This window comes from Vitis riparia, chromosome 1 (assembly GCF_004353265.1).
Source record: "Vitis riparia cultivar Riparia Gloire de Montpellier isolate 1030 chromosome 1, EGFV_Vit.rip_1.0, whole genome shotgun sequence".
Classification (NCBI taxonomy): domain Eukaryota; kingdom Viridiplantae; phylum Streptophyta; class Magnoliopsida; order Vitales; family Vitaceae; genus Vitis; species Vitis riparia.
Window position 1 is genome coordinate 1,401,301 of NC_048431.1, and position 24,838 is coordinate 1,426,138.

The window sequence follows — 24,838 nt, forward strand, 5'->3', positions numbered from 1 at the left end:
AATTAAAAAAATAGATTAAAAGTTGATAAATTTTTTTTTTATTTATTTTAAACTCATTTTATTTATTTTAACTCATTAATATAATGATTTTCTTTGATATTTTTTATAAGACAATCAAATATGAAAAAATTATTTTCCTTTAAATTTTTTTTTTCTTTAGTATTTTTGGAAAATCAAACATAACTTTTAAGTTTTCAATAAAAATTATTGAGATATACCTTATATGCTAGAATAAAATTGTCAATGTACTCATGGTAGTCTATAATGACGATCAATCTATTTGTATCATGTTCCACGTGTAATCCCTCCATATACTCATGGTAATAAATTTGGGAATGATTTTAAAGATTATTTTTAAAACAATCTTTATTTTTTTTTTAACTAGAAAATATGTTGGTCTCAAAATAGATAATGTTTTAGAACAAATCTAAAATTGAAAACTTTTGTGTTATATCATCTCAAAGAATAAGTTAAAATAATAATAATAATAATAATAATTTTGTTTATTTCTTAAAATAATTCAAAATTATTTTTGAGAATTATGCTTAGTTTTTGAAAAGTTTGATAGAAAATGCTAGGGAAAGAAAAGTAAAAAAAAAAAAATTACTAGATTCAAAGTTAATAAATTATTTTTATATGTTTTTTAATTTATTTCACTTATTTTCCTCTATTATATAAAAATTAAATAATTTTAAAATATATAAATTTCTTATTAATTTTAATTATATTTCATTTTCTTTCCTATTTTTCATAATAAAATAAAATATTAGAAAATTATTTTTTTATCTTTTTTTTTTTTAGTATTTTTTTGAGAACCAAACATAACCAAATGGTTTTGATTTCTCTCTTTCAAATAGTAGTCTAATTTGCTTTTACTTCTATTCCTATTACTGCATACGGAATGTAAAGAACTTGTGTTCCATACAAAAACAATAAGAATATAAATAATATAATAAAAATGAATCAAAATATTATATAAAAATGAACCAAATTCTTACCAAGTGTGAAATTTTGTTTCCATAACAACAACTTTCTTGTTTCTATTTTTATTCTAAAAAAACAATCTATGAGCACATTAACAATGTGAGATAGAATTGATTTTTCATTCTTATTATCTATTTGAAATTTGATAGTGTGTTTGGAAGAAGAGAATCGAAGCAAGAAAGCTATCAGGTCTCTATAACTTAAAAAAAATATTAATCAACTTTCGTCCTTAGATGCTCAGGATCATATAAATCACAAACATAAATGAGAAGTTGGAAGGAACTATATTGCTAGCACATGAAGCCTAAGACTATGTTTGGCTCCCAAAAAATTTAAGAAAAAATATGAGGGAAGAAAATAGAAAAAAAAAACTAGAATGAATAAATTAGAGAAGGAAAATAGAAAAATAGATTTATATGTTACTTCAAAATAATTTTGCTTATTTTAACTTTTTTTATATAAATATTAAATAATACAAAAATATAAGTTTATAACTAATTTTAATAATATAACTTATTTTTTATAGTGAAATCAAACATAAAAATATAATTTCTTTAATGTTTCTTTTTCTTTTTTGAAACCAAACAAAGGGAAATTGATGTTCAGAAAAAGAGACACCTTTTGAAATTCAAGTGTTGATGCTTTACAATGACGAATCATGCACAGTGTGAGTAAATGTTTCAATGCAAGAAACCACTCAATCATGGGAGAAATCCATGTCAAGTTATGACAGTGTGGCAAGGCAGTATGGCAGTATATGAGAATGAAACTAAAATTGGGGTGATAAGCTTGAGCCTCACTTCATTTACAAGAGTAAATGAACTCAAATTAATATTTCAAAGTTCTTGTGTTGTCGATGAGATCTCAAGGTTATGTTTGGTTTTCGGAAAATACTAAGGAAATAAAAAAATATAAAGGAAAATGATTTTTTTAATATTTGATTGTACTATAAAAAATATAAAAGAAAATAAAATATAATTAAAACTAATTAAAAACTTATGTATTTTTAAATTATTTAATTTTTATATTAATAAGTTAAAATAAATAAAATGAGTTTGAAATAATAATAAAAAAAAATTTATCAACTTTTAATCCATTTTTTATTTTCCTTTGTTTTTTTTTTCTTTTTTCCCTCAAATTTTTTGAGAACCTAATTTTTCAACTTTTTAAAAATATTTTCTAATTTTTTCCCTATTATAATATACAAGCAAATTATGAACTTTACGAAATTATTTTATTGGAATAAAAAGGGTTGAATCTTTGTCAATATATATGGGTCTGAGATGAACAAACATTAAATCAACTACCTCTCAGAAAGAACAGAATCAAAACCACTACAACCTGCAAATTTCCTTCAAAGATACAAGACTTTCCACATACTCACAGACTTGACGAGCACTAACAATTGATAAAGAACGAGAAACCCAATCATCATGAGGTGGCCGATGTATAGCCTCCCTCCACAAACACCCTTCCTCTTTGTTACACTGAAACAATGAAAAGTCTCTGAAAAACCCGCTGGGAATCAGTATAATCTTACCACCATCACTGGAAGCAACGAAAAAACGACCAAATCTTGGGTTTGGTACCGGCCTGTGTATCCAACATTCAGGCAGCAGAATTCTCTTCTGGCTCCAAACCCCATTTACAGAATCCTCCAATTTCCAGACTACCATAGCAGTACTAATGCCTGTCGCCACCTCTGGGCAGCTTGCAATGGCCATGTGCCCACCGATTTGTATGACGTTCGATTTGTATTTTTCCCATATGGGGGCTTCCGGAGGGACGGGAACAGATCGGAACTTCTCTTCTCCGACGTCGAATGCTATCACTCTGTTCTTCATGACGACAAAGCTAGAATTCTCTACCGATAAATCAAAAGCTGCGGCCCAATATATGGTTCCGTTGAGGCAAATCCCCTTTGTTTCCAACGCATATTCTGGGTCATCTTTGATGATTCTCCATGCGTGGCTGCCTAGAGTGAAAATCTCATGTATGGGGCCCTCGAACCTTCCCCACCATGCCCTTAGTATTTTGTAGGTCTTGGTGGACGGGTCGAACCCTAGAGAGATGTTCTGGTGGCAAAAAGAGAAGCCTGCCTTTGAGAAGTGTGTGGGTGGAAGAGTCACGCGTTCTCCAGTGCTGGGGTTGCAGACAATCACGCGAAAGGATAGTTTCGGAGAGGAAGGATCAATCTGCTCGTAGATACAAATCAAACCGTTTACGGACTGAGAATTATTCCAGTGAGGGAATCCGGAGAGTTGGCGCGCTTCTCCATCGCTTATGGAGAAGAGATGACGCCTCCCGCTAGGGCGGCGCGTGTCCGGGAAGGAGATGAGGAGAGTGGTGGCTGAACGGGATTGATGGGCCTCAACGAACGATGGGTCGGAGATCATAGACCGCCAGCTCTTGCAAACACTCCTGAATTGGAGTAGAGATTTGACGGGAATGTAGGTGAGTATTTCAAAAACTAACTCATCAGCGATTGAAACTATATTGTTCTTCTCAGTCGGCGCGTGTGATTTTCTGGCCTGCTTCTTCTTCATACTTGGTGCATGTGATTTTCTGGTTTTAGGGTTCCTAATTTATATACGTCTAAATTGTAGTTCAATCCTATTCAAACAGTGATTTCACATCATCGAGAATTCCTATATTTTCTCGGCATCAAATTAGGATTTCTTTTCAACAAGAATAAAAAATTTCATTCTAAAAGATTATAGAAATTATAAATATATATTTACTTTAAATTTTACAAAAATAACCCAAACCAAATAAATTCTGAGATGGTCTTGAAACCAATAAGACTCAAATTTGATGAAATCTAAAATTACTCAAATGAAATTTAAAATTATCTTAAAACGAATAAAACTCAAGTAAGTAAGTTATATCCAATTAGTAAGAAAATAACAGCCAACTATAATAATTTTATTCTAGCACCCATATAGACATGGTTTTTGTTTCGCCAATGAGATAAAATAATTTATTCCGGGTTGGTCTAAGATCATAGATTTGAAAAGCTCTAAAGCGAGTAAAAAATTCTGGAAATTCATCTGAACGGGTCATTTCCCATTCTGGTATGTCTACACTGAGTTCGGTTATAAAATCTTGTTCTTCAGAAGTAATAAAAGGTTTTGGAACAATAATGTGTTCTAAAGGTTCTACTCTCCATATAGACATGGTTTTTGTTTCGCCAATGAGATAAAATAATTTATTCCGGGTTGGTCTAAGATCATAGATTTGAAAAGCTCTAAAGCGAGTAAAAAATTCTGGAAATTCATCTGAACGGGTCATTTCCCATTCTGGTTCTTGTTGAGGAATAAGTGGTTCTTTATTATGTTTTATATATACATGGTGATAGGCTGGTACTACTGATCCATCGGGTTGAAATAAAGGTGGAATGGTTTCAAAAGAAATATCTATATATTTTTCGGTTTTAAAAAGATAGGTTAAAATATCTTTCAATTTTTCTGGGAAATTTTCAGGGATTTGAGATATATGGTTCATAAAAACATTCTTTAAAATTCCCTGACCCATAAGTTGCGGTACTAAATCAAAATTTTCTTTATTTACAACAGACATATTTACATAACCTAAGTATATAACAAAGAAAAATTCAGGGTCGTGATATGCCATATACCCTGTTTTTATCCCGACATTTTTAGTTCTAAAATGTTTATACAAAAGTTCTTGATTTTTAAACACTTCGTTATATTGAGTTTGTAGGAAAAAGGTTTTGACAAAAGAGTAGTTATCAACTCCAATTATGTTTTTAACAACAAGCCTTTCATATTGTTCAGTAAGAAGAGCTGATTTCTTAATTAAACTAATTACTTCAGGTTGACTGTTTGAACAGCTAGTTTGATTGATCGACACTCTACTGGTTTTTAAATCTTCTATCAGTTTTTCTTGATTTTCTTGGATTTTGAGGTTTTGGTATTTTTGGGTTTCTAAAGCAATCAGTTGGTTTTGAAGGTTTTGTAAATGTTGGGCTAAAGCTGACACTGTTTTTCCATAAGCGTATTCTAAATTTTGGTTCGAAAAACTCTGTGGTTTTAGAGACCAAAAATTATCTACAATAACCTTATGTTCTTCAAAAAGGTTTTGAGAAAATAAAGAGTTAAACCTTAGATTTGGATTCAACACTTCATTCAGACATATGGTTCCGTATTGAAAGGTTCTAGCTTTTGTAGGTTTTCTTTGAGCCATGTTCCTGTAATCATGAAATCAATCATTAGTATTATTAACATTATTAATTATTTGTCTACTTAACCAGTCTGCTAATATATTATCTTTTCCTTTAATATGTTCAAATTTAGGTTTAAAACCAATTAAAGAGTTTTGAAACTTTATCCATCTTTTGGTGGACAGTTTTGAAGAATTTTTGTTTTCAAAGAATTTTTTAATATTTTCACAATCGGTTCTTAAAGTAAATTGTTCTTGGTTCAAAAATAATTGAAATTTTTCTAAGACTAATATTATTGCTTCAATTTCTAAATCTGTAGAACTAAGGTTCTTTTGATAATCATTAAAGGTTCCACTACAATATCTACAAAGTTTTTCTTCTCCTATATTAGTTACTGCTAAAAGTATACCTCCCCATCCTGTTTGACTAGCATCAGTTTGGACTATTTTATATTCATTTTCTAAGGGTAAATGTAAGGTTGGGAGATGTTTCACAAGTTCTTTTATTTTCTGTATAAGTTTAATATCTTCTTGGTTAAAATATCTCTGCCCTGTGTTTTTTGTTTTACTATAAAGGGGTCCAGCTAATCTGCTAAGGTTTTTGATATATGGCCTAGCATAATTTAATAATCCTAAAAAACTTTGAAGGGTTTTTAAGTCTTCGAGTTTGTCTGGAAAATTATTTATTTTTTGCACTATATGTTCTTGTAATTTTATTTGTCCATCCTCTAATTCTAATCCTAAAAATTCTATTTGAGTCTTAAATAATTTCAATTTCTTTTTACTTACTATTAATCCATGACAAATTAATTTTTCAAAAATCAATTCTAAATGGTTTATGTGTTCTTGAAGAGTATATGAAAAGACAAGAATATCATCAATATATACAAGAACAAAAGAATATTTGCCAAAAATATTATCCATCATTCGTTGAAATATTTGAGGAGCATTTTTTAGTCCAAATGGCATTACATTCCATTCATATAATCCACAAGGACATGAAAACGCTGTCCATGGTTTACTATCCTCTTCTAGTCTAATTTGCCAAAATCCACTTTTACAGTCTAACTGAGAAAAATATTTACATCCTTGAATAGAATTAATTAAAGAATCTTTGTTTGGAATTTTATAAGCATCGTCATATGTATTATCATTCAATCTTTTATAATTAATAACCATCCTAGCTTTTCCTCGTTTTTCTTCATTATGGTTCCTAACTAAAAAAGCTGAGGATCTATGGGGACTAAAACTTGGTTTTATAAGGTTATTTTGTAACAATTCTTCTATTTGAATTTTGAATTCTTTTGTATCTATAAGATTGCATGCTATATCTGCCGTTTTTATTGTTAAATCTGGGTTTTTAATTGGTATTTTACAGGTTGTCTTATTTTTATTCCAATGTTTCTGTGGGTCTTCTCCTATAATTCCTATTTTTTCTGCTTCTAATATAAGGTTTTTTAATCTATTTGCATTTCTTAATTGTTCTGAGTAGTCATTAATTATGCTATCCTTTTGTGCCTCCTCTTTGCTAATTTGATGAGATGTTACATTATGATTTTTATTTAATACATTTTCCATGTTTGTATAAACAATTGTTGTGGTTTTAGGATGAAAACTAACTTGGTTATTTTGTATTGTTATCCCTCCTTGTAAAGAATGTACAAAATTTAAACCTAAAATAAAAGGATATAAACTTATGGTAGGTACAAGATAAGTTTGGGGCAATACTAAGGTTATGTTATTAATTATAATTGGTACGTTTGAAATATACTTGGTTAGTATTAGTTTTTGTTGATTGTATTGGATTAACTCTACTGGTTGAACTAATGTTTGCTGATCTTCTTGAGGTACTAAGGTTTCAAATAAAAGGTTTTTACTGGCTCCAGTATCTAACATTGTATCTACCTTTAATTCTATAGTTTTTAATTTAACTGTTGTTGGAAAAATAATAGATTTAACTTTATTTGTCATATTTACTTGTTCTATTGTTTGTATGGTTATTTTTTCAGGATTTATTGGTTCTTTTTCAGGACTTTTTGGTTCTTCTGTGTCCTTAGGTTTTGAACAACCATCTTCTTCTTCTTTTGAAATTTTTCCTTTGATTATTTTTTGTAAATCTTTCCATATATTATAAGGTTTTATTTTACTTTCTAAAGGTTGTACAAGGTTTTCTAAATTTAAAGGGGTTTTCTTAGCTTGATTTTCCTCTTTTTCAATAATCATACAAATTTCTTCTTTTTCATTTTCACTATCTTCTATACTATATACACTCGAATTTTCACTTTCAAAGTCTAATTCACTGATAAGTTCTTCTTCTTCACTATCTAGCTGATACTCATTTATTAGGTTTATTTTTACTTGTGTTTTTCTATTTCGTTCATTTAATGGTTTTTTAAGTTCAGGACATTCAGATCTTATATGGCCTTCCTGACCACACAAATAGCATTTACACTGTCTTTTTCTCTCTGAGGTTCTTTTTCTTTTTATCCAAAACTTTCCAGGTTTTTTATACCTTGTCTGATATGGTCGTTTTTTATAAAAGGTTCTTGACTTTCTTCTTAAAAATTTATTATATCTCTTAGGTTTTCTAAACTTATATTCTCTGCATCCTATATCTAGATTTTCTCCTATATGTAATTTTCTACAAAGTTGTTGATTTATGTCTTGTTTCTTTATCTGACTTCTTTCTCCTATGCTTACACATTCTCTTTCTAACCAATTTTTTACAAATTCTATTATAGCACCTATATAAGGAGAGTTTTTATACTCGGAGGTTGTAAATTCATTCCATAGTCTAAGTCCTACGGGTCCTTGTATTTTTAATATATATTTATTTAAATATATATTAATGTTCCTGTTCAATATTAATTTCACCATTTTTCTAAAAGTAGTGCTTATAAATAATTTTGGTGAAATGTGTTTGATTTTATTATTGGGAAATTCATTACTCTTTTTATAATAATTTCAAATATTTTAATCATAATGATTAAAATAATAAATATAATTCCAACACAATGGATTTCTCCGATTAATAAAAAATTCAAATTAAATTTTGATGGTTTAAGGATATAAAATAAAAGTATCTTAGAATGGGTAATTAGATACTCTAATGATGCTTAAAATTGGTTGCAAGTAGACATATAGGTAATGTTTCAATAATTATCGTATAATGTATGATTTTAAGAGATGATATATTAGCTATCATCGATTATTTTATGATCAAATTTCTCTAAAATTGTTAAAAAGTTTAGTTTTAAAAATTATTGTGAATTATATTTCTATTGTATTAGCAGGCATTCTATTTCGTATCTTCTTTTATAAAAATAAAATAAATAAAGCCTCGTTATATTATATATAAAAAAGTTTCTACACCTATTTGTAATGGATGATTATTTTATTTTATTTAATTTAAAATAATATCGAGGAAGTGACACTTTTTCTATAAAGGTTGAGGGGCGTTTGGACAAAAATACTTTTTTCATTGTTATAAAGTTATCACATTAACAAACAGACCTTTAAGACAAAATCGAAGTAGTTATGAAACGATGCGTTTTGGCTTTTAGATTATGACAACGACGTCGTTGAGAAAAATGCAAGAAATTGCTTTCACAGCAATATTCAGTATTCAATTTCCATTCGCTTCATTGGCCTCTCACGCGGCTAATCGATGTAAGTTATTCGCATTGCCTTCTGTTTGCTTTCCGAGAAAATGACGGAAAGGCTAAAAAACGTGGAAAGTTCTGTGACCTTTATGCATGGACATATGTGAAACACTTTGCGCCGATAAACAAAAGTATCTGCCTCTTACGTGTAGTTGACTTGCTTTCTGTTATGAAAACAACTAAAATTTTGTTTTTTTGAACTTTCTCAGCAACCAAACGGAACATTCGAGACTCGTTCCTTTCATTTTCATGCGTGCTTCCCCTTTTGAAGACTTTGATATAGGGCTCTTTACCTGTATTATACAAAAGAAAATTTGGTTAAGCGAAGACAGATTTTTCAACCGCTCGGAAGAGAGTAAAAAAAGAGATAAAGAAATTGGAGTCGGAATGAAACAAAAATGCCATCCTCTTCCAGAAGGGAGGTTATGGAGGCGCGACTTTACTGGAAAAATCTCACATGGTGAATTTCTGGGAACCAAACACATTTTGTGTTGGAAGTTTCTCTGCAATTCCTTCGTCCACTTCTTCTCATTGACATTGACTTTGCAATTTACAATTATTCTTGCAATTTATAATTGTCTCATGACTATGAGTGTCCATTGCTTTCATCTTTTAAGCTCTTAACAACCTTTCTGTTGTGTCTCATCTCTCATTGCAGTTATACTTCTTGTTGTTCCACAAAGTGTGGAGAAGTATTACAGGTAATTCTCAGTTATCCGAACCTTGTGTGTGGTTTTTGATCTTGCTTCTTCAAAGCAGTTAGGGTTTCTGTCTTTTGACTTTAGTTAATGTATTTGTTTTGTCTTTAGAAAAAATCAAGGCAATTTATTGCAAGCAGTAGTGTTAGGACTCTCTGTCCACACAGTTAGGGTTTTAGGTGTTTGGTTTTTGGTTTTTTGCTTTTTGTTTCTGTTCTGAACATGGAAAATTAAGTACTAATCCGAGTAATTGCATTAGGCCATTTTTGGTTCATGTCCAAACAGGTTGTTTTGGTAACAGTCCAATCCATAATGTTAAGCACTTTATACCAAAAGAAAAAGGGGGGAAAAAAGAGTAACAAATGAAAAGAATATGCAGAAAATGTGTTCGTCTATTTTTTCTTAAGGAACGTACTAAATTGTTGGTCCATTTCTTTTCATTTTAATATTTTGGTTGCTATAAGAATCCAAACAATCTGACATGACATTTTTTCATGCCACTTTCACTTCTGGAAATCAGAATGTTAAAAAAAAAAAAAATCATTTCCTTTTTGCTGCAAAAGGTCAAAGCTGTTTTTTGTTTTGTGTCTTAAACGATTTACTCTCTTTTGTTATGTCTCTTATGTTATTATGATAATAATTATAATTATGTTATCATTCTTATTATTTAGGGAAAGTGTCATCTCTTGTGCTAATTTTCTTTTTTATTATTATGTTTCATCTAGCTTTCTCACTGGAGATCATTTGAAGTACTGCTCCAAAAACTTGGGTTCCATCCTCTCAAACTGGTGGATATAGAAGGTTGGTTCTGCTTTTTAGACTTCAACTGCTGGATATAAAAGGTTTGTTTCCCCATATTGCACTATACAAAGACATGGATTTTTTATGATACATGAGATAGAGTCAAGATGCATGATACACATGAAATAGAGTCAAATCAGAGTCTAAAGTATGCATCCTTCCCTTGGTTTTTTTCTCTTTCTCTTATCTCTTTTATCTCTCCTGTATTTGTTCTTTTATTAATATAATCTTCTTTGTTTCTGATAAAAAAAAAAAAAGAGTCTAAAGTATGCATGGAAGTAGCAATAAATCATAATTGCAGTAGAAGAAGCAAACATAGAAGACAAAGAAACAAATGCATCATGAGAGATTGCAATTAATGTGGTTGAACAATATGGCATCCATCTTGGGGCCAGTCACTGGAGATTGACCCACTAGATGACAAGGAAATCATAAACGGATATCCTTTGCTCATGACGAAAATTCGTGGACCCACTAGATATGTCTCTGCACATGTAGGTATATATTGTGGACCAAATCCTATCAGCTTAAGCTTTTAGGAAAACTGGTTGTCCAACACTATTGTTTTTGGTTCTAATGCTATTGATTAATTTTTGTTTAGAATGAAGGTATATGGATTAGATATATGGCTGGTGGTGTCAAAGTTTCAACTTATGCTTTAAGATTTGAACAACCAAACCATCTTGCACACCATTCCACAAGTTCTTGAGTACATCATGTTTCTAAAATTAAAAAACTGTGTTTGAACTAAAAAACTCAATTTCTGAGTTTTTGAACAAAAAATCTCAATTTCGCTCGCACCCTTCATTAATAATCCACTGTCAAAAATCAGAAGTTATTGGGATGGAAAGATACATATTTTCTCACGTTGCATACATATTTCTAAATGTCTAGAAGATGAAAATGAGCAGAGATCACATTTGAACTAGGAAACAAAATTCTCAATGATTGAATTCCATGAAGGGAGAGTTCCACATTTTTTGTGTGGCAATTGGTGGAGATTACTGGGCACGCATGTTAATTGCTTATTCCTTCTTATTCCTAGAATTAATTAGTTCCAACCATTCTCACTACTACTGGGCATGCATGTTTATTGCCCATTCCCTCTTATTCGTATAATTAATTAATTCCAATCGCTCTCACCACGAAAAGATATTATGTTGTAGCTTGATACTGGAACTTTTGGATTCATACAAGTATTCATCTTAAGCCTGCAGTTATCCTCTTTAGCATAGGAAATCTTGGTGGTCACTATGTGCCATCTCCATGTCAAAATGCTCTATATTGAAATTGGAATGACTTAAATCTTGACTTTTGGTTTTATATGGGTTTCATATGCTGAAGAAAGAGAATGTCATTCAACAAGTCTCCTCTTTCAAGGTTTAAAAGGAGTCTCTCCCTTCAATCATGCTTCCCTGAAGTGAGGTCTGCAGAGGCATCTGGTTGCAAATCTCCTGATGACAATGCCTCAAGCGTAAATGGTGGACGTTCTTGTGATGACATATGTCATAATGTTGATACCTGCTTGGACATAGATGATCAGGGCATTTCCCCAGCTTCCAGTGGTGGCAAAACCTCTACTGCATCAAGGCGTATATTCCCTCTAGAAAGCAGGAGTCTGTGCAGATCAGTTTCTGATATCCAGAACTCTAAGTCTGAACTGCTTCAAGCTGTTCCAGAAGCAATTGGAAGTGATGCCCATGTGGCTTTGGATCTGTCCTCATGGCCAGGTAGTTCCACCCACCCCAAGAATGAAACCATTAAATCTGATGCAAGCCCAGTTAGACAAGCTGTGGATCATAGTTTTCCATTGGCTTCAGTGCATTATTCAGGTGCAATTTCTGGTAAGTTCTTAGTTTGATGTTTTGTCATTTTTTTTTTCTTTTGAATATCCCAATGAAATTGTCATGAAAAACTCAGTATAGGTAAATGCTTCTCTATCATGGATTTGGCACCACTGGAATCAGATAGAAATACATGGGATGAATCAGTTCCTGCAGTTTTACTTATGTCTCTGCTTTCTTAGAGAGAGAACATTATCTTGAGTAACTTTAGAGGATTGACACCCTATCAAATCTAGTATTATACCATCTCCAGCAAACCATGAAAGTAGATATGATGTATTGAGTGGTGATTTTCAGATCCATGTATGTAGTTTTTAGGTTTGAGCTTAAGATGTGACCTTCTCTTATCTTCCCTATTGACTTGATTAACTTGATCTACTTCGTAACAAATTATTAGAAAGTTTAGAACCACAAAAAAGATCTACATTAAATCTATGAAATCAACCAGGACAGGGTTACAAGAGATTATGGTGGTGGCCATGTGATTAAACATATGTAAACACAGACATCTCCAATAGTTAGGAGTACTGACAAATAGTCATGTTGCTATCCCTATGGATACCAATAAAATATTTAAAATATGTCAAAACATCTTTGAGATCGATATTTTTATCTATATCATCTGATATCATTTCTTGTACCTTGATATTTATCAATCATCAATATCATTATTTTAATTTATCCTTGGTGCAGTCTAACAAGGGTATATAGCTGGATGAATTTAGGACCGTGTCAATGGATGTCCAACATACAAATTTATCCAACTTATAAAAATATGTTTGGTCTTTTTTAAATTAATATAGGAATAAGTTCAGAGGTATGAAACTGATGGAAAGCATTTGCCTAGCATCATAAAATATTGTACTACGGATGGATATCAGTGATTTTTGTTATGCGGAGCTTTCTTCATATGCTGTTTCTTCCTCCTGTCTGAAACACTTTGGCAACAGACTTATTTTTCCAAGGAGTAAAAAGCTTTTGCCTTGATCTTTGCACTTTGTTAACTTGATTATGTTAATAACCAAAATAAGTATATCAAACAGAAGTAGAAAATGACTTCTTTAACCTTTAAAAATGTAGAGTTTATGATTATGTATTAAATATTTCTGGCATTGGCTTGGACTTTTTATGGGATATGGATGTAGATAGAGGTGAATGGTAAAAATGGAATTTTTATAGCTGACTACAAGTATTTGAGGATTAAAACTTTGTTGGTGGGGCTTATTTTGAATATAAGGTGACCAGAGGTAGATATGATTGGGCTAGCTCTGGAAACTGTTTAGTCCAGAATCCACGCTCAATCACAAACCCAGTGGCATGCATGGTTTTCTGATGCTTGAATGTTTTTCCAGGGGAGATAAGAAGCAATGGCCTTAAAGCATATGTTCTCCTGTGTCTTGCTGCACTCAATGGTGATTGGAAAAGTGCAAAAGCATTCCTGGAGTCAAATCCACAAGCAGTGAGAGCGAGGATCACAAGGCGTTCAGAAACTGCTCTTCATATTGCTGCCGGGGCAAGACATACAAGGTTTGTTGAGGAGCTAGTTAAATTAATGAAACCAGCTGACTTGGCATTGCAGAACAAGGTTGGAAACACTGCTCTTTGCTTTGCTGCTGCATCTGGAATCACAAGGATTGCTGAGGTAATGGTGAATAAGAACAGGGAGTTACCAATGATTCGCGGTAGTAAAGGAGCAACACCACTCTACATGGCTGCATTAGTAGGTCACAAAGACATGGTAAGATATCTCTACTCTGTGACTGAGGAAGATAATTTAACCAAAGAAGATCGCATTGGACTTCTTGTTGCTGCTATTACTGCCAATCTATTTGGTGAGTAACCTTCTTAGCATGCATGATAACCATGTGATGCACTTATACACTTATATCAGAATACATTCATCTACATGGCTGTTTGTATTTAATAATAAAAGAAGTTAATATCTATTAAGGGCATTTGTAGCTTAATAAATATATCTTTGGGCAAAGACAAATCTAATGATGCATGTCAGACATGTGATGGATTCATACGGCTATATCACAATACTTTTATTATGTCACTGTTTGTTTTTTATAAAAGAAGATAAGCTCTATTAGTGCAGGTTGTGTTAAAAGATTTACCTGTGGGATAAGACACCTGCAACTTTTGTGCATTATCAATTCTAGCTTGTTGGAAAGACTGATGTGACTGACTATCCTCCTTAAAGGAATTGTATGAAAAAATGACTGTCTTGTGTTCATTGACCAGATGTAGCCTTGCATATGCTTCATGAGGACCCAGAATTAGCTATAGCTCGAGATGGTAATGGAGACACTGCACTTCATGTTTTGGCTAGAAAGCCTTTGGCATTTTACAGTGGAAGTCAGCTAGGAATTTGGCATAGGTGCATCTATTCATGTTAGTAACTCCATTCTTTACTATTGCTAACCATTATAAACCATATAAATGCCTTGTTATGAAGTGTTATTGTTCACTTAGCCCATCTTCTTGTCAAGATTTTATTATCAAATATGGTATATTCTTTTATCTACACTTGGATATTATCCACATTTCACAAAGGAATGAATTAATACAACAAAACCTGAGCTGAATATAATAATGAAAGGCTGTAATAGCATCAGAATAGCAGAATTTTGACTGTGACAACAATGGAAACAAGAATTTTGATAGGCTATTGCACAAATAATCAATTAATACAACAAGAATTTTGACTATAATAGGGCATTTATTTTTTTCTTGTTCTCTCTTCCTTTTTTCTTGCCTATCATGCTATTTGTATACACTGTGTTGAATTTGGTATGCTCTTTTCAGGCACATATTATATATTCTCTCATTTTTCCTATAAAAAAAAAGAAGAAATTCATTAGAAGTGCCTAACCAGATGGGGTGGTTTTTTCTAGTATGCAAGTTATATGCAAAGGATTCTAAGTAGTGAGAAAAGGCAACAAAACCAAAATAAAGCTAAAATAGTAGAATCAGTTAAATCTCAGAAAGACATATTTAAAAATCATACAGAAGTCCTAGCCTCATATATGATACTCCAAGAATAGATTGGGATCTCTTTAAAAGTAGAGTCTCCTTTTCTATGGGTAATGGGAGGTGGTCAAGTTTGGAAGGACAAATGGTACAAAGGCAAACAGTTATGTGTATCCTTCATGTCATTGTATGTCTTAACTGTATCAAAAGAGGAATGGGTTGCAGACTTACGGATCTAGACAAGTGAAAGGGGTTTATGTAATCCTTGCTTCTCTAGGCATTTGAATGATTAGGAGCTAGGCAACGTGGAGTGTTTCTTCTCTATTCTGCAACGAAGGGAGGTAAGTAGGGATGGAGAAAATAGGATGGTTAGGATGGAGTCGAAAAATGAGACCTTTTCTGTCAAATCTCTATACTCTGCCTTGGAGCTAGGGAGATCAATTCCTTTTCCAATGGCTGTGATTTGGAACTCCTTGGTTTTGTCTAAAGTGAGTTTTTTTTTCCTTAGGAGGCTAGCTGAGAAAGGTATTGATGTTAGATCACCTCGAAAGGAGAGTGTGGTGTTTTGTGAACAGTTACCTTCTTTGTGGAGACAAAGAAGAATCTATTGATCACCCTCTTCTTTGAGTCCAGACGAGGATTTTATGGCAGTTGATGCTTTCTTTGTTTAACATATTTTGGGTGATGTTTTCCATAATGACATGACACTTTTTTCGAAAAAAAAAATTAAAGGCGTGGAGAACTGCTCCCTTATACATTTTCTGAATAATTTGGAAGGAAAGGAATCAAAGATCTTTTGAAAATGAGGAGCATTTTGATCAAAGATGGAAAAGTGCCTTTTTTAGCAATCTTTTTATGTGGTCTAAGTAGTGCATGGATGAAAGTTCAATGACTTTATTTGATTTTGTGGGTTCTCGCTGAGGGAGGGAGTAGTATTTTGTAGTTCTCTTTTTTGGTTGTACCTTTTGACCACAATTGTATACGTCCTATGCAAGAACTTTTTATATCATACTCTCTTTATTTACCTATAAAAAAAAAATGAGACTCCAAGAATAGACCTTTTGTAGATTGAATTGAACTCTCCTTGCTTATAAAGTTCTCTAGTTCCTCTCTATCCTAATGAACCAAAACCAGCAAAGCAGGGCTGTTCTCCTATGTGCTTCTTACTCTTCAAGTCCTCATGCTAACTAGGTAAAACATCATTTACTGACTTCTAACCTTAAAAGAGTGTTGTACACCCTTGAAAAGACCACATCAAATCATCTTTACAACATTTGAGATGACAACGAATAAGCAGAAAAAAAAAAATATCTCTACCTCCACCCAACAGCTCCGGCACTCTACCACAAACCTCAGCAGCCTCCCTAGCATCAACAACACCTCACTCTAAACAATTCCTTAAAACTCCCTATTAATTCACAGCCATGTTTCCAGCTAGTGTTGTGCAAGCACACCAGATACATCTTAGGAGAACAGGGTAAAGGATTTCACAACCTTCCTCTTCTTGCTATCACTTAATCTTCCAACATTCCAAGAAACTATAATAAGTTTCACCGTTCAACAGTGGCAAGAGTCCTGCTAACACCTACCCCTCTCTCACTACCAATGAGTAAGGGAAAAAAAATAAAAAATCTCTACCTCCAGCCAACAGCTCCAGCACTCTACCACAAACCTCAGCAGCCTCCCTAGCATCAACAACACCTCACTCTAAACAATTCCTTAAAACTCCCTATTAATTTCACATCCATGTTTCCAGCTAGTGTTGTGCAAGCACACCAGATACATCTTAGGAGAACAGGGTAAAGGATTTTACAACCTTCCTCTTCTTGCTATCATTTAATCTTCCAACATTCCAAGAAACTATAATAAGTTTCACCGTTCAACAGTGGCAAGAGTCCTGTCAACAACTACCCCTCTCTCACTACCAACAAACTGCCTATTGTTGCTATCATGATTTATCAACAATTCCCTTTCCTTGTGTGAACTTGTTCCTTCGCCTCTTTTAAGAAATCATTGTGACCCTGCCTAGTTTCTATTTCCTAATCAAGGCCATAATTTATTCGTGAAACCACTGAGCTTAGGAGTTTTGCAAGCCCAACATATTTTCTTTTTGACCATAATATTTACGTTTCAGACAGAAGTAGCTTGATCATCACTAGATTTTTTTTGCATTCAATCATTTACCATTTTGTTTTTGTGCATACATTCTTGGGAATTTCAGTCAGAGTAATGTTGCAATATTCATTTTGGGTTGAGCAAGGTGAGCCAAGCAAAAGCTTGCAAAAGTTCTGAATTACACATGTTTTATTGTATTTGTGCACTTTGATTTTTTACTGCTTCTGTGGTTTGATCCTGGGGTTTGTCTTGTAATATGGAAGATATTGCTTTCTCTTGACGGACCATCAAGATGCACTTTTGGGTCTCATAACCCTTTGCTTTAGTAAAATTTAGTTATTTATTTAGTTTATACATTGATTTTACATGATTTATTCTACAGAAGTGAGACTATGTTTGAATGTTATACGCTCATTATGCAGGTATTCATGTGGAATTACGAAGAAAATATCTCTATTCTTCCACAAGGAATGATGAACTAGGCCATTCAATCTTACATGGTGCTTATTCTCTCTCTTTTTATTTCATGGATATCCATTCAGACTGCAATATAATTATTTTATGGTTCACTCCATTTGTGGACTAAATGTGCTATTTATGGTTCATGCTAGGTTGTAAACTAGAAAACCTCTAAATCTGTTCTTTACCTTATTGAGCATTAGGCTTTTTTTTTTTTTTTTTCCTTTTACCAGTTCAACCTTTATTTTACATTATTCTAAATACAATTTCTGGAGATTTAGTTGGTTGCAATTTACTTATATGCCTTTTTACCGTTTTGCATGAGTTTCAAGAGTCCATTTTAATGATTCTAGACTAATTTTGTTGGGAAGTAGCTGTACCCATCTAAAATTTGAATCAGCTTGGGCTGACAGACTGATGGACAGAATCGTCTAGTCTACCATAGGATTGTTGAACCAATCGAATGCTGGTCTTAAAATTGCAAATTTATTATTTGATGAAGTTGTCCTAAGGTTCCTAACAAAGATATTGCTCAGGAAATTTGTAATAGCTATGTGGATTCTCCTAATAGATCCTTGCCACAAGTCCCAGACTCTATGGTGTGGTTTTGGTTGAAACCATTTGGTTTGAGCTTCTGAGGTATAGAACTTTGAAATTTCCCTATTTTTGGTTATTTTGGTAATAATAGATTAAGGTATTTGAAGCCAAATTTAGCGACCTTTTTTAATGAATTTTGTGAATTTTTTTCTTTGTTGATTTACTCTGGATTTTATTTATTCACTGGATTCCATGGTTTTGTAGAACTTTCCAAATTTGAGTTGGGGTAAGATTTCATAGCTGGGCCTTATGTTATGGATGAGAAACATTTCTTACTTAGTTATGCCGTCTTAAATTTGAGTCTTATTAAGAGTTTAGGAGGTATTGTGTAGTGGAAGATATTTAAACTGTATATGTTTTAGTTAGAGAAGTTTTAGTAACTATGCTTCAAGATAAGCAAGCTTTTTGGAGGCAATCTGACAAATCAATGATTAAGAAATATATGTTCATTGGTTCCCCATTTATGCAGGGTGATGGTTCGAGTGATTTTTCTTAGAGGTAGAAATGTGACTGACTGTTTTTGAGTTGGATAAGGAAAAGGCTCTAGGTCCTAATGGTTTTATTAGAGCCTAATATCAAGTTTGTTGGGATGTTATAAAGAGGAATTTTTGAAATTCCTAGAATTTTATAAGAATGGGCCATTAACAAGAGTTCCAGTGCTTCCTTCATTATCCTCGTGCTTGAGAGGGGACAAGCCACCAGAATCTCATGTTTTAGACCCATTAATTGACTGGCTAGCTTTTACTAGATCATAGCCAAGGTTTGTCTGTCTGCACTTGCAAGGTAATGCATGAGACAAATCATTTTTCTCAGGGAGCGTTTGCTATTGGTAGACAAGTTCTAGGCACAATCTTAGTGACAAATGATTTGGTGGATAAGAAAAGACGATCAGGTGAGGAAAGGGTGGTTTTCAAGATTGATTTTGAAAAGGCTTATAATTATGTGCATTGCGGTTTATTATTTCATGATTTAGAAAGGAAAGGTTCCTGTTTGTAATGGAGGTTACAGATTTGTGGATGTTTTAGTTCGGTTAGATTATCTTATTTTATTTATTATTATTATTATTATAGTGAATAAGAGTACCAAAGGTTGGGCAAAGGTGTCCAGGGGATTAAATACAAGGTGATCCATTCTCATGCCTTTTTTTTACCCCCCTTTTTTTTTCCCATTGTGGCTAAAATTTTGAGTAGACCAATGTGGAGAGCAAAGGATGGTGGTGTCTTAGAGGGTTTTTGTGACAAGCAGAAGCAGAAGCTAAAGCGCAGTATGTTTTTCAAGAGCCAGAGAGGAGGATTTGCAAAATCTTAAGCTTAGTATCATGGTTTTTGGGCATATTTCAGGATTTAAGATGGATCTTGATAGGAGTAATTGCAGATATCAATGTCATCCAGGACCAAATCATTCAATCAGCTTCTCTTTTAGGCTGTAGAGTCTTTGATTGGTCCTTTTTGTATTTGTGTCTTCTGATGGGGTGGGACCTCAGGGGAATAAACTTAGTGATATCTGAAAACCAGTTATGAGCTAGTTCCACAGCACATTCTTTTTTATTTCAATTCTTCATGGCTTTCTAATTATCTTATGAAGTTTGGATTTCTATGCAGTGGTTCCCACCATGAAAGTACTATTTTTGAACTTCCCCAAATTTCTAGGTATGCAGTACATCTACTCATGTCTTTTACATGTTCAATTCACAAACTGATTTTGGCTTGTTACCACATGCAGTTCCTGGTTTCAAGTCAGTTTATGACAAGAAATTGATGCATATCCAGGCACTTGAGCTTGTCCAGCAACTTTGGGACAAAATTCTGTCCCTGGATGACCCAAAGATTGGGGAATTAATCAGAACTCCTTCACGGTTACTATTTACTGCTGCTGAGTTGGGGATTGTAGAGTTTATAACTGTCCTCATCCGATCATATCCTGATCTTATTTGGAAAGTCAATGACCAAAGTCAAACTATATTTCATGTTGCAGTGGCACATCGCCAGGAAAAAATTTTTAATCTCATATATGAGATTGGTGCTCATAAGGATTATATTGCAGGATATAAAGACGAGAATAACAATAACATGTTGCATTTGGCAGGAAAGTTAGCACCATCGAATCGACTGAAAATTGATTCTGGTGCAGCTTTTCAATTGCTAAGGGAATTGCATTGGTTCAAGGTTAGTTTCACCTTGCATAATGTAATTTATATATTTCTTTGATATGCTAACCAAAACTGATTTTGCTTTTCTTTGTTTTCCTGCCTAAGTTGACTATAGCTTGGATAAGATTACTACTTTTCTGGATCATTCTGTATTAGGGACTAATATATTTATAATCTTAATTGACAAGAAACACTAATGTCAAATTCACTAAGAGAGCAATATTCTTTCACTTTGAACTTCATTTGCTTTTTGTTTGAACTTATTTTGTCATTCTTGTGATTGTAGGAGGTAGAAAAGATTATTCAACCTTCATACACAGAAATGAAAAATGAACAGGGAAGAACACCTCAGATTCTGTTTACAGAGGAGCACAAGGGTTTAGTGCGAGAAGGTGAGAAGTGGATGAAGGATACTGCATCTTCGTGCATGGTTGTTGCAACACTCATTGCCACTGTGATGTTTGCTGCTGCCTTCTCTGTACCTGGTGGCAACGATGATGACACAGGCAGGCCTATTTTCCTAACAAAAAAGTCCTTTTTGGTTTTTGCCATTTCAGATGCACTTGCTCTGTTCTCCTCTGCCACCTCAATATTGATATTCCTGTCCATTCTCACCTCACGCTATGCTGAGGAAGATTTCCTTGAGTCACTACCCAACAGGTTGATAATGGGCCTTGCAACCCTCTTCATCTCTGTTGCCACCATGATGATAGCTTTTTGTGCCACTCTTTTTATTGTTCTTGGTCCAGAATTCGCGTGGGTTGCAAATCCAATGGCTTTAGTTGCTTGTGTTCCTGTAACCTTGTTTCCCTTGTTAAAATTTCCCCTTTTCATTGATATGATCAGTCATAGATATAGATCAAGCATTATCTTTCGTCCAAGTAATTATCTGTTGTAAATAATCAAATGTTCATTTGTTGTACTAAGTAATTTCAGAATATCTTCTTATATTTGGATTGAAATCATTAAGTTCATATATTTAGGGGTTCTCTATGTATGTGTGTGCATGTTCTAGTGCTTGTTATTCTTGGTGGACTTACTGTTTGGGAGTATATTCTACTGAGTTCTCCTAATATGATCCTAAATCCTGAATATAGGTTTCCTCAGCATATCTTCTTTCATGTATAGCCGAAGCACTCAAATTTTCTATTGCCTATTCAGAACAAGCTTTATCAATAGAGTATATAGCATTTGTAACCAAAAACTGAAGGGATGTATGAATTACGATACTTGAGACAGGTAGTTAGCATTGATTGCCAGGAAATACTCATAGTTGTGATTATGTTTGGATCCAAATCATAAGCTATCTGGAAAATATAATTGCAAAAATTTAGTCTAATGCATCATGGGCAATGAAAGGCTTAGATGGATTGTTGACAACCTCATTTTCATTTTCAACTTATTACTCATGCAGAAAGAATGAGGGTCAATTGGAACCTTAGTGGAAAACTTTGTTAGCTAATTAGAAAATTTGGAAAAAAAACATATCCTCTAGTGGTAGAATGATGAATATATTTGAACATATTTCTGCTCCTAAAAGTAACTTCCTTGATAAACCTTGCTTGGGGCCCCTCAACCAGCTAAATCCTTGCCTTAGCTGAATTCCAATATAATTGGCAACATACTGAGGTAGGAACTTTCAAAAGGATTTGGGAACCTAGAATAGTTCCTGAAGTTAGAAGCTTTCTCTTGCTGTGTTTAGAAGCAGAATCCTCACCGGAAACTATTAAATAGTAAACATATTATGATTCCTCGGTGATATGTACAACGACTGAATGTATATTTTAGTATCTGGTGCAGAATTGGTTGTTTCTACCTTGTGCATATGACAGTAGGATAAATCATTTGGTATAATGTGAGGATATTAGGAGTGATGTCAGAATATCCTCTGTGATTTATGACTGCTATTGAAAACTTTGCTTTACCTTTGATCCTGAAATCATAACCCCATGGATTACAGGAAGAGCAGCATCTAATTATGTTAAAGGTCAAATGTTGTGGATGCTGATGATTCGTCTGTTCAAGGGAAAATTGTTTTGGAGAAAAACTTGACTTATTCTTCGTCTGGGGTCCTATGGCAACTCCTACTAGGAAGCTAAATTTTAATGGCCTACACCGTCAATAATGGTGGCTGTGCCTTGGGGTGGTTAGGGAAAACTAATCTTGGGGTTGCAAACAATGCGGGAAGGATATCAATCAAGTTGTAGATGGGAATGGCCTCAAGAGATGGGTTCTATCAAAGAAGACATTACTGAGGATACTTACGGCCATTCCAAAAGTTTCTCCTGAAGGTTTATCATGAAGCTTACTTGATGGATTTTTGACCTTCCTAGAAGATATAAAAATGAAACGCTTTGTCTGTTTAGCCTCGATTCATCCATTGACTTAACCCTTAGGCTCCATCTGGCATCTGACAAAGTATTCCCTGGATTTGGTATTGAAACCCATCCTAAGCATCAGCAACTGAAAATGGACTTACTTTTTTATTTGTTTCAGCCACTTGACAGATATATCCATATTTATTAATCTTATATCTGATATTGTATAGATTTTGATCATATTTTTCACTATAATTTTCTTCTCCTTATAAAATAACAGAAGTCTACTGTGCCCACATCACTAATGTGTTTTTTGTTCTTCAGTATGTCTCCCATTCTTGATTTGCTCTAATAATTCCTGTTTAGATGTTTCTTCATCTATGACTAATGCTTTCTTTCTACAACTTACCTGTGGCCTAAGTCAATTGTAGCTCACAACTTCATCCAGGTGATTGTTGAGGTACCCTGCAAGGTTCGAAGTCAAATGGGACTGGGACAGTGTAAAAAGTGCTACTGCAAGCCTACTTTTGATCAGGCCAAATCTGCGACTTGTCTTTGAATTGCAGTGAAGAAAAGGTCAATATGCTAATTTCAAGCAAGCTCAAAGAAAATCATGTATCAACCAATTCAAAAGAGACTGGTATCTGATCATGACTTCCATGATAGGAGCTCTGACATAAGCCGATGAAACTCTGACAGAGGGGTTAGTACCAACCAAGCTGACATCTTCACCTAGTCTGGAAACGGAGCTCATCCTAATTCTTTCCTATCTGAGAAAACACTCTTAAAAGGGACCAATTGTAATCTCAAAAGACGGGCTTTGCCTGAGATGTCAGTATTACTCTGCCCTTGCTGTATACTATATTTCTCAGTCTATCCTTATCACTGATTAATCCATTCTGTTGCAACCAGGCTTTCCCTTCGGCATCGACATCCATTCCATTTCTGTAAGTTGATTGAATTTATATTTTTGTTGATGATCATCAAGAATTCAATTTACTCAGGTCAAGCATCTAATATTCTTCCAATGTTTTTTTTTTTTTTTTTTTTTTTTTTTTGTGGTTATTGCAGAGCACTCTTAATACTGCCTCTGCAGAAACCATAAGCTTTGCTATTGATCAATGGACCAAACAGCTACCTGGGGTCAGGGCCTGACATCCTGTAGAGTCGTTGGCAACAATGCAGGGCTTCATTGCTGCGGATCGAGAATTTCCAGTTACAGATGGTCTGATGATGAAGACGATAACAATGAGTATTTCTGTGGTGGAAAGGCAGTAAGTATGGGGTTTGATGTATGGCCACGGTTGTAATAGTAGTCATTGATCACCTTGGTGATGAATGTGATGATAGCGCGATCATAATAATGAAGCTTGGTGGTAATGGCGGTGGTCTCTTTCATGCATTTTCTATTAGCCCAATATTTCCATTAATTTTATTTTTGGGGAAAATTATGACGATCTTTTTAAAGTTCAACAATATCCACTTTGTCTAATCCTTGGCAAATCAAAACTTTATCATTTAAAGTTTAAATAGACTATTTGGATAATTTGTCTTAAAAGAGCTTTTTGACTTAAAAAACAATGATTAATATATAAGTCAAAAAAAAAAAAATATATGGGTATGAATTTTGTCACAATGTTGTCTTCTAAAATTTTTATTAATAATAATTATGTGTTTGATTTTTAATTTATTCGATGTGAAATATAAAGAAAAGAAAATAAAGAAGTAAAATAAAAAAAATAAAAAAAGATTTATGAATAATTTGAAGTAAAATATAAAAAAAAAATGGAAAGGTATAAAAAGTTAATAAATAGTTTAATTATTTTTAATTTTTGTATTTTTTTACATAAATTGAACATTAATAATTATTTTATCATTTATTTTATATTCTTTTTTTTTTCTTGATAATCAGAAAAATGACTGGTATTTATTTAAAAATGTGTTGATGCATTTTAAGATTCAAATTGAAATATTATTTTATTTTATATGAAAGGAAGCAGGCCATGTGAAAAGACCTATCTCTGAAATCTTAAAAATTAACGTTCATTTTGTA

At 33.1% G+C, this 24,838-nt stretch overlaps 2 protein-coding genes across 8 annotated transcripts; one reads left to right on the forward strand and one right to left on the reverse strand.

Moving 5' to 3' along the window:
- Nucleotides 1-2,297: 2,297 nt before the first annotated feature.
- On the reverse strand, nucleotides 2,298-3,530 carry LOC117914480 (F-box protein At5g65850-like). The gene has a single exon (XM_034829827.1). The coding sequence runs from the start codon at nucleotides 3,528-3,530 to the stop codon at nucleotides 2,319-2,321; it is 1,212 nt and encodes a 403-aa protein (XP_034685718.1). The 3' UTR covers nucleotides 2,298-2,318.
- A 5,507-nt stretch (nucleotides 3,531-9,037) lies between these two features.
- On the forward strand, nucleotides 9,038-24,197 carry LOC117926140 (ankyrin repeat-containing protein NPR4-like). 7 transcript variants are annotated; one of them, XR_004653155.1, is made up of 12 exons: nucleotides 9,038-9,288; nucleotides 9,487-9,529; nucleotides 10,252-10,368; nucleotides 11,672-12,171; nucleotides 13,524-14,003; nucleotides 14,419-14,568; nucleotides 17,685-17,762; nucleotides 19,920-19,967; nucleotides 20,041-20,483; nucleotides 20,754-20,859; nucleotides 23,234-23,732; nucleotides 23,857-24,197. XR_004653155.1 is itself a non-coding variant. In XM_034845249.1 (10 exons), the coding sequence occupies exons 4-10, from the start codon at nucleotides 11,679-11,681 to the stop codon at nucleotides 21,363-21,365; spliced, it is 2,304 nt and encodes a 767-aa protein (XP_034701140.1). In that variant the 5' UTR covers nucleotides 9,038-9,288; nucleotides 9,487-9,529; nucleotides 10,252-10,368; nucleotides 11,672-11,678; the 3' UTR covers nucleotides 21,366-23,225. The 7 variants fall into 7 exon arrangements, 6 of the variants coding, with proteins under 6 accessions (XP_034701140.1, XP_034701474.1, XP_034701277.1 ...); XM_034845249.1 differs by lacking the exons at nucleotides 23,234-23,732; nucleotides 23,857-24,197 and having other exon boundaries at nucleotides 20,754-23,225; XM_034845583.1 differs by lacking the exons at nucleotides 23,234-23,732; nucleotides 23,857-24,197 and having other exon boundaries at nucleotides 14,425-14,568; nucleotides 20,754-23,225.
- Nucleotides 24,198-24,838: the final 641 nt, after the last annotated feature.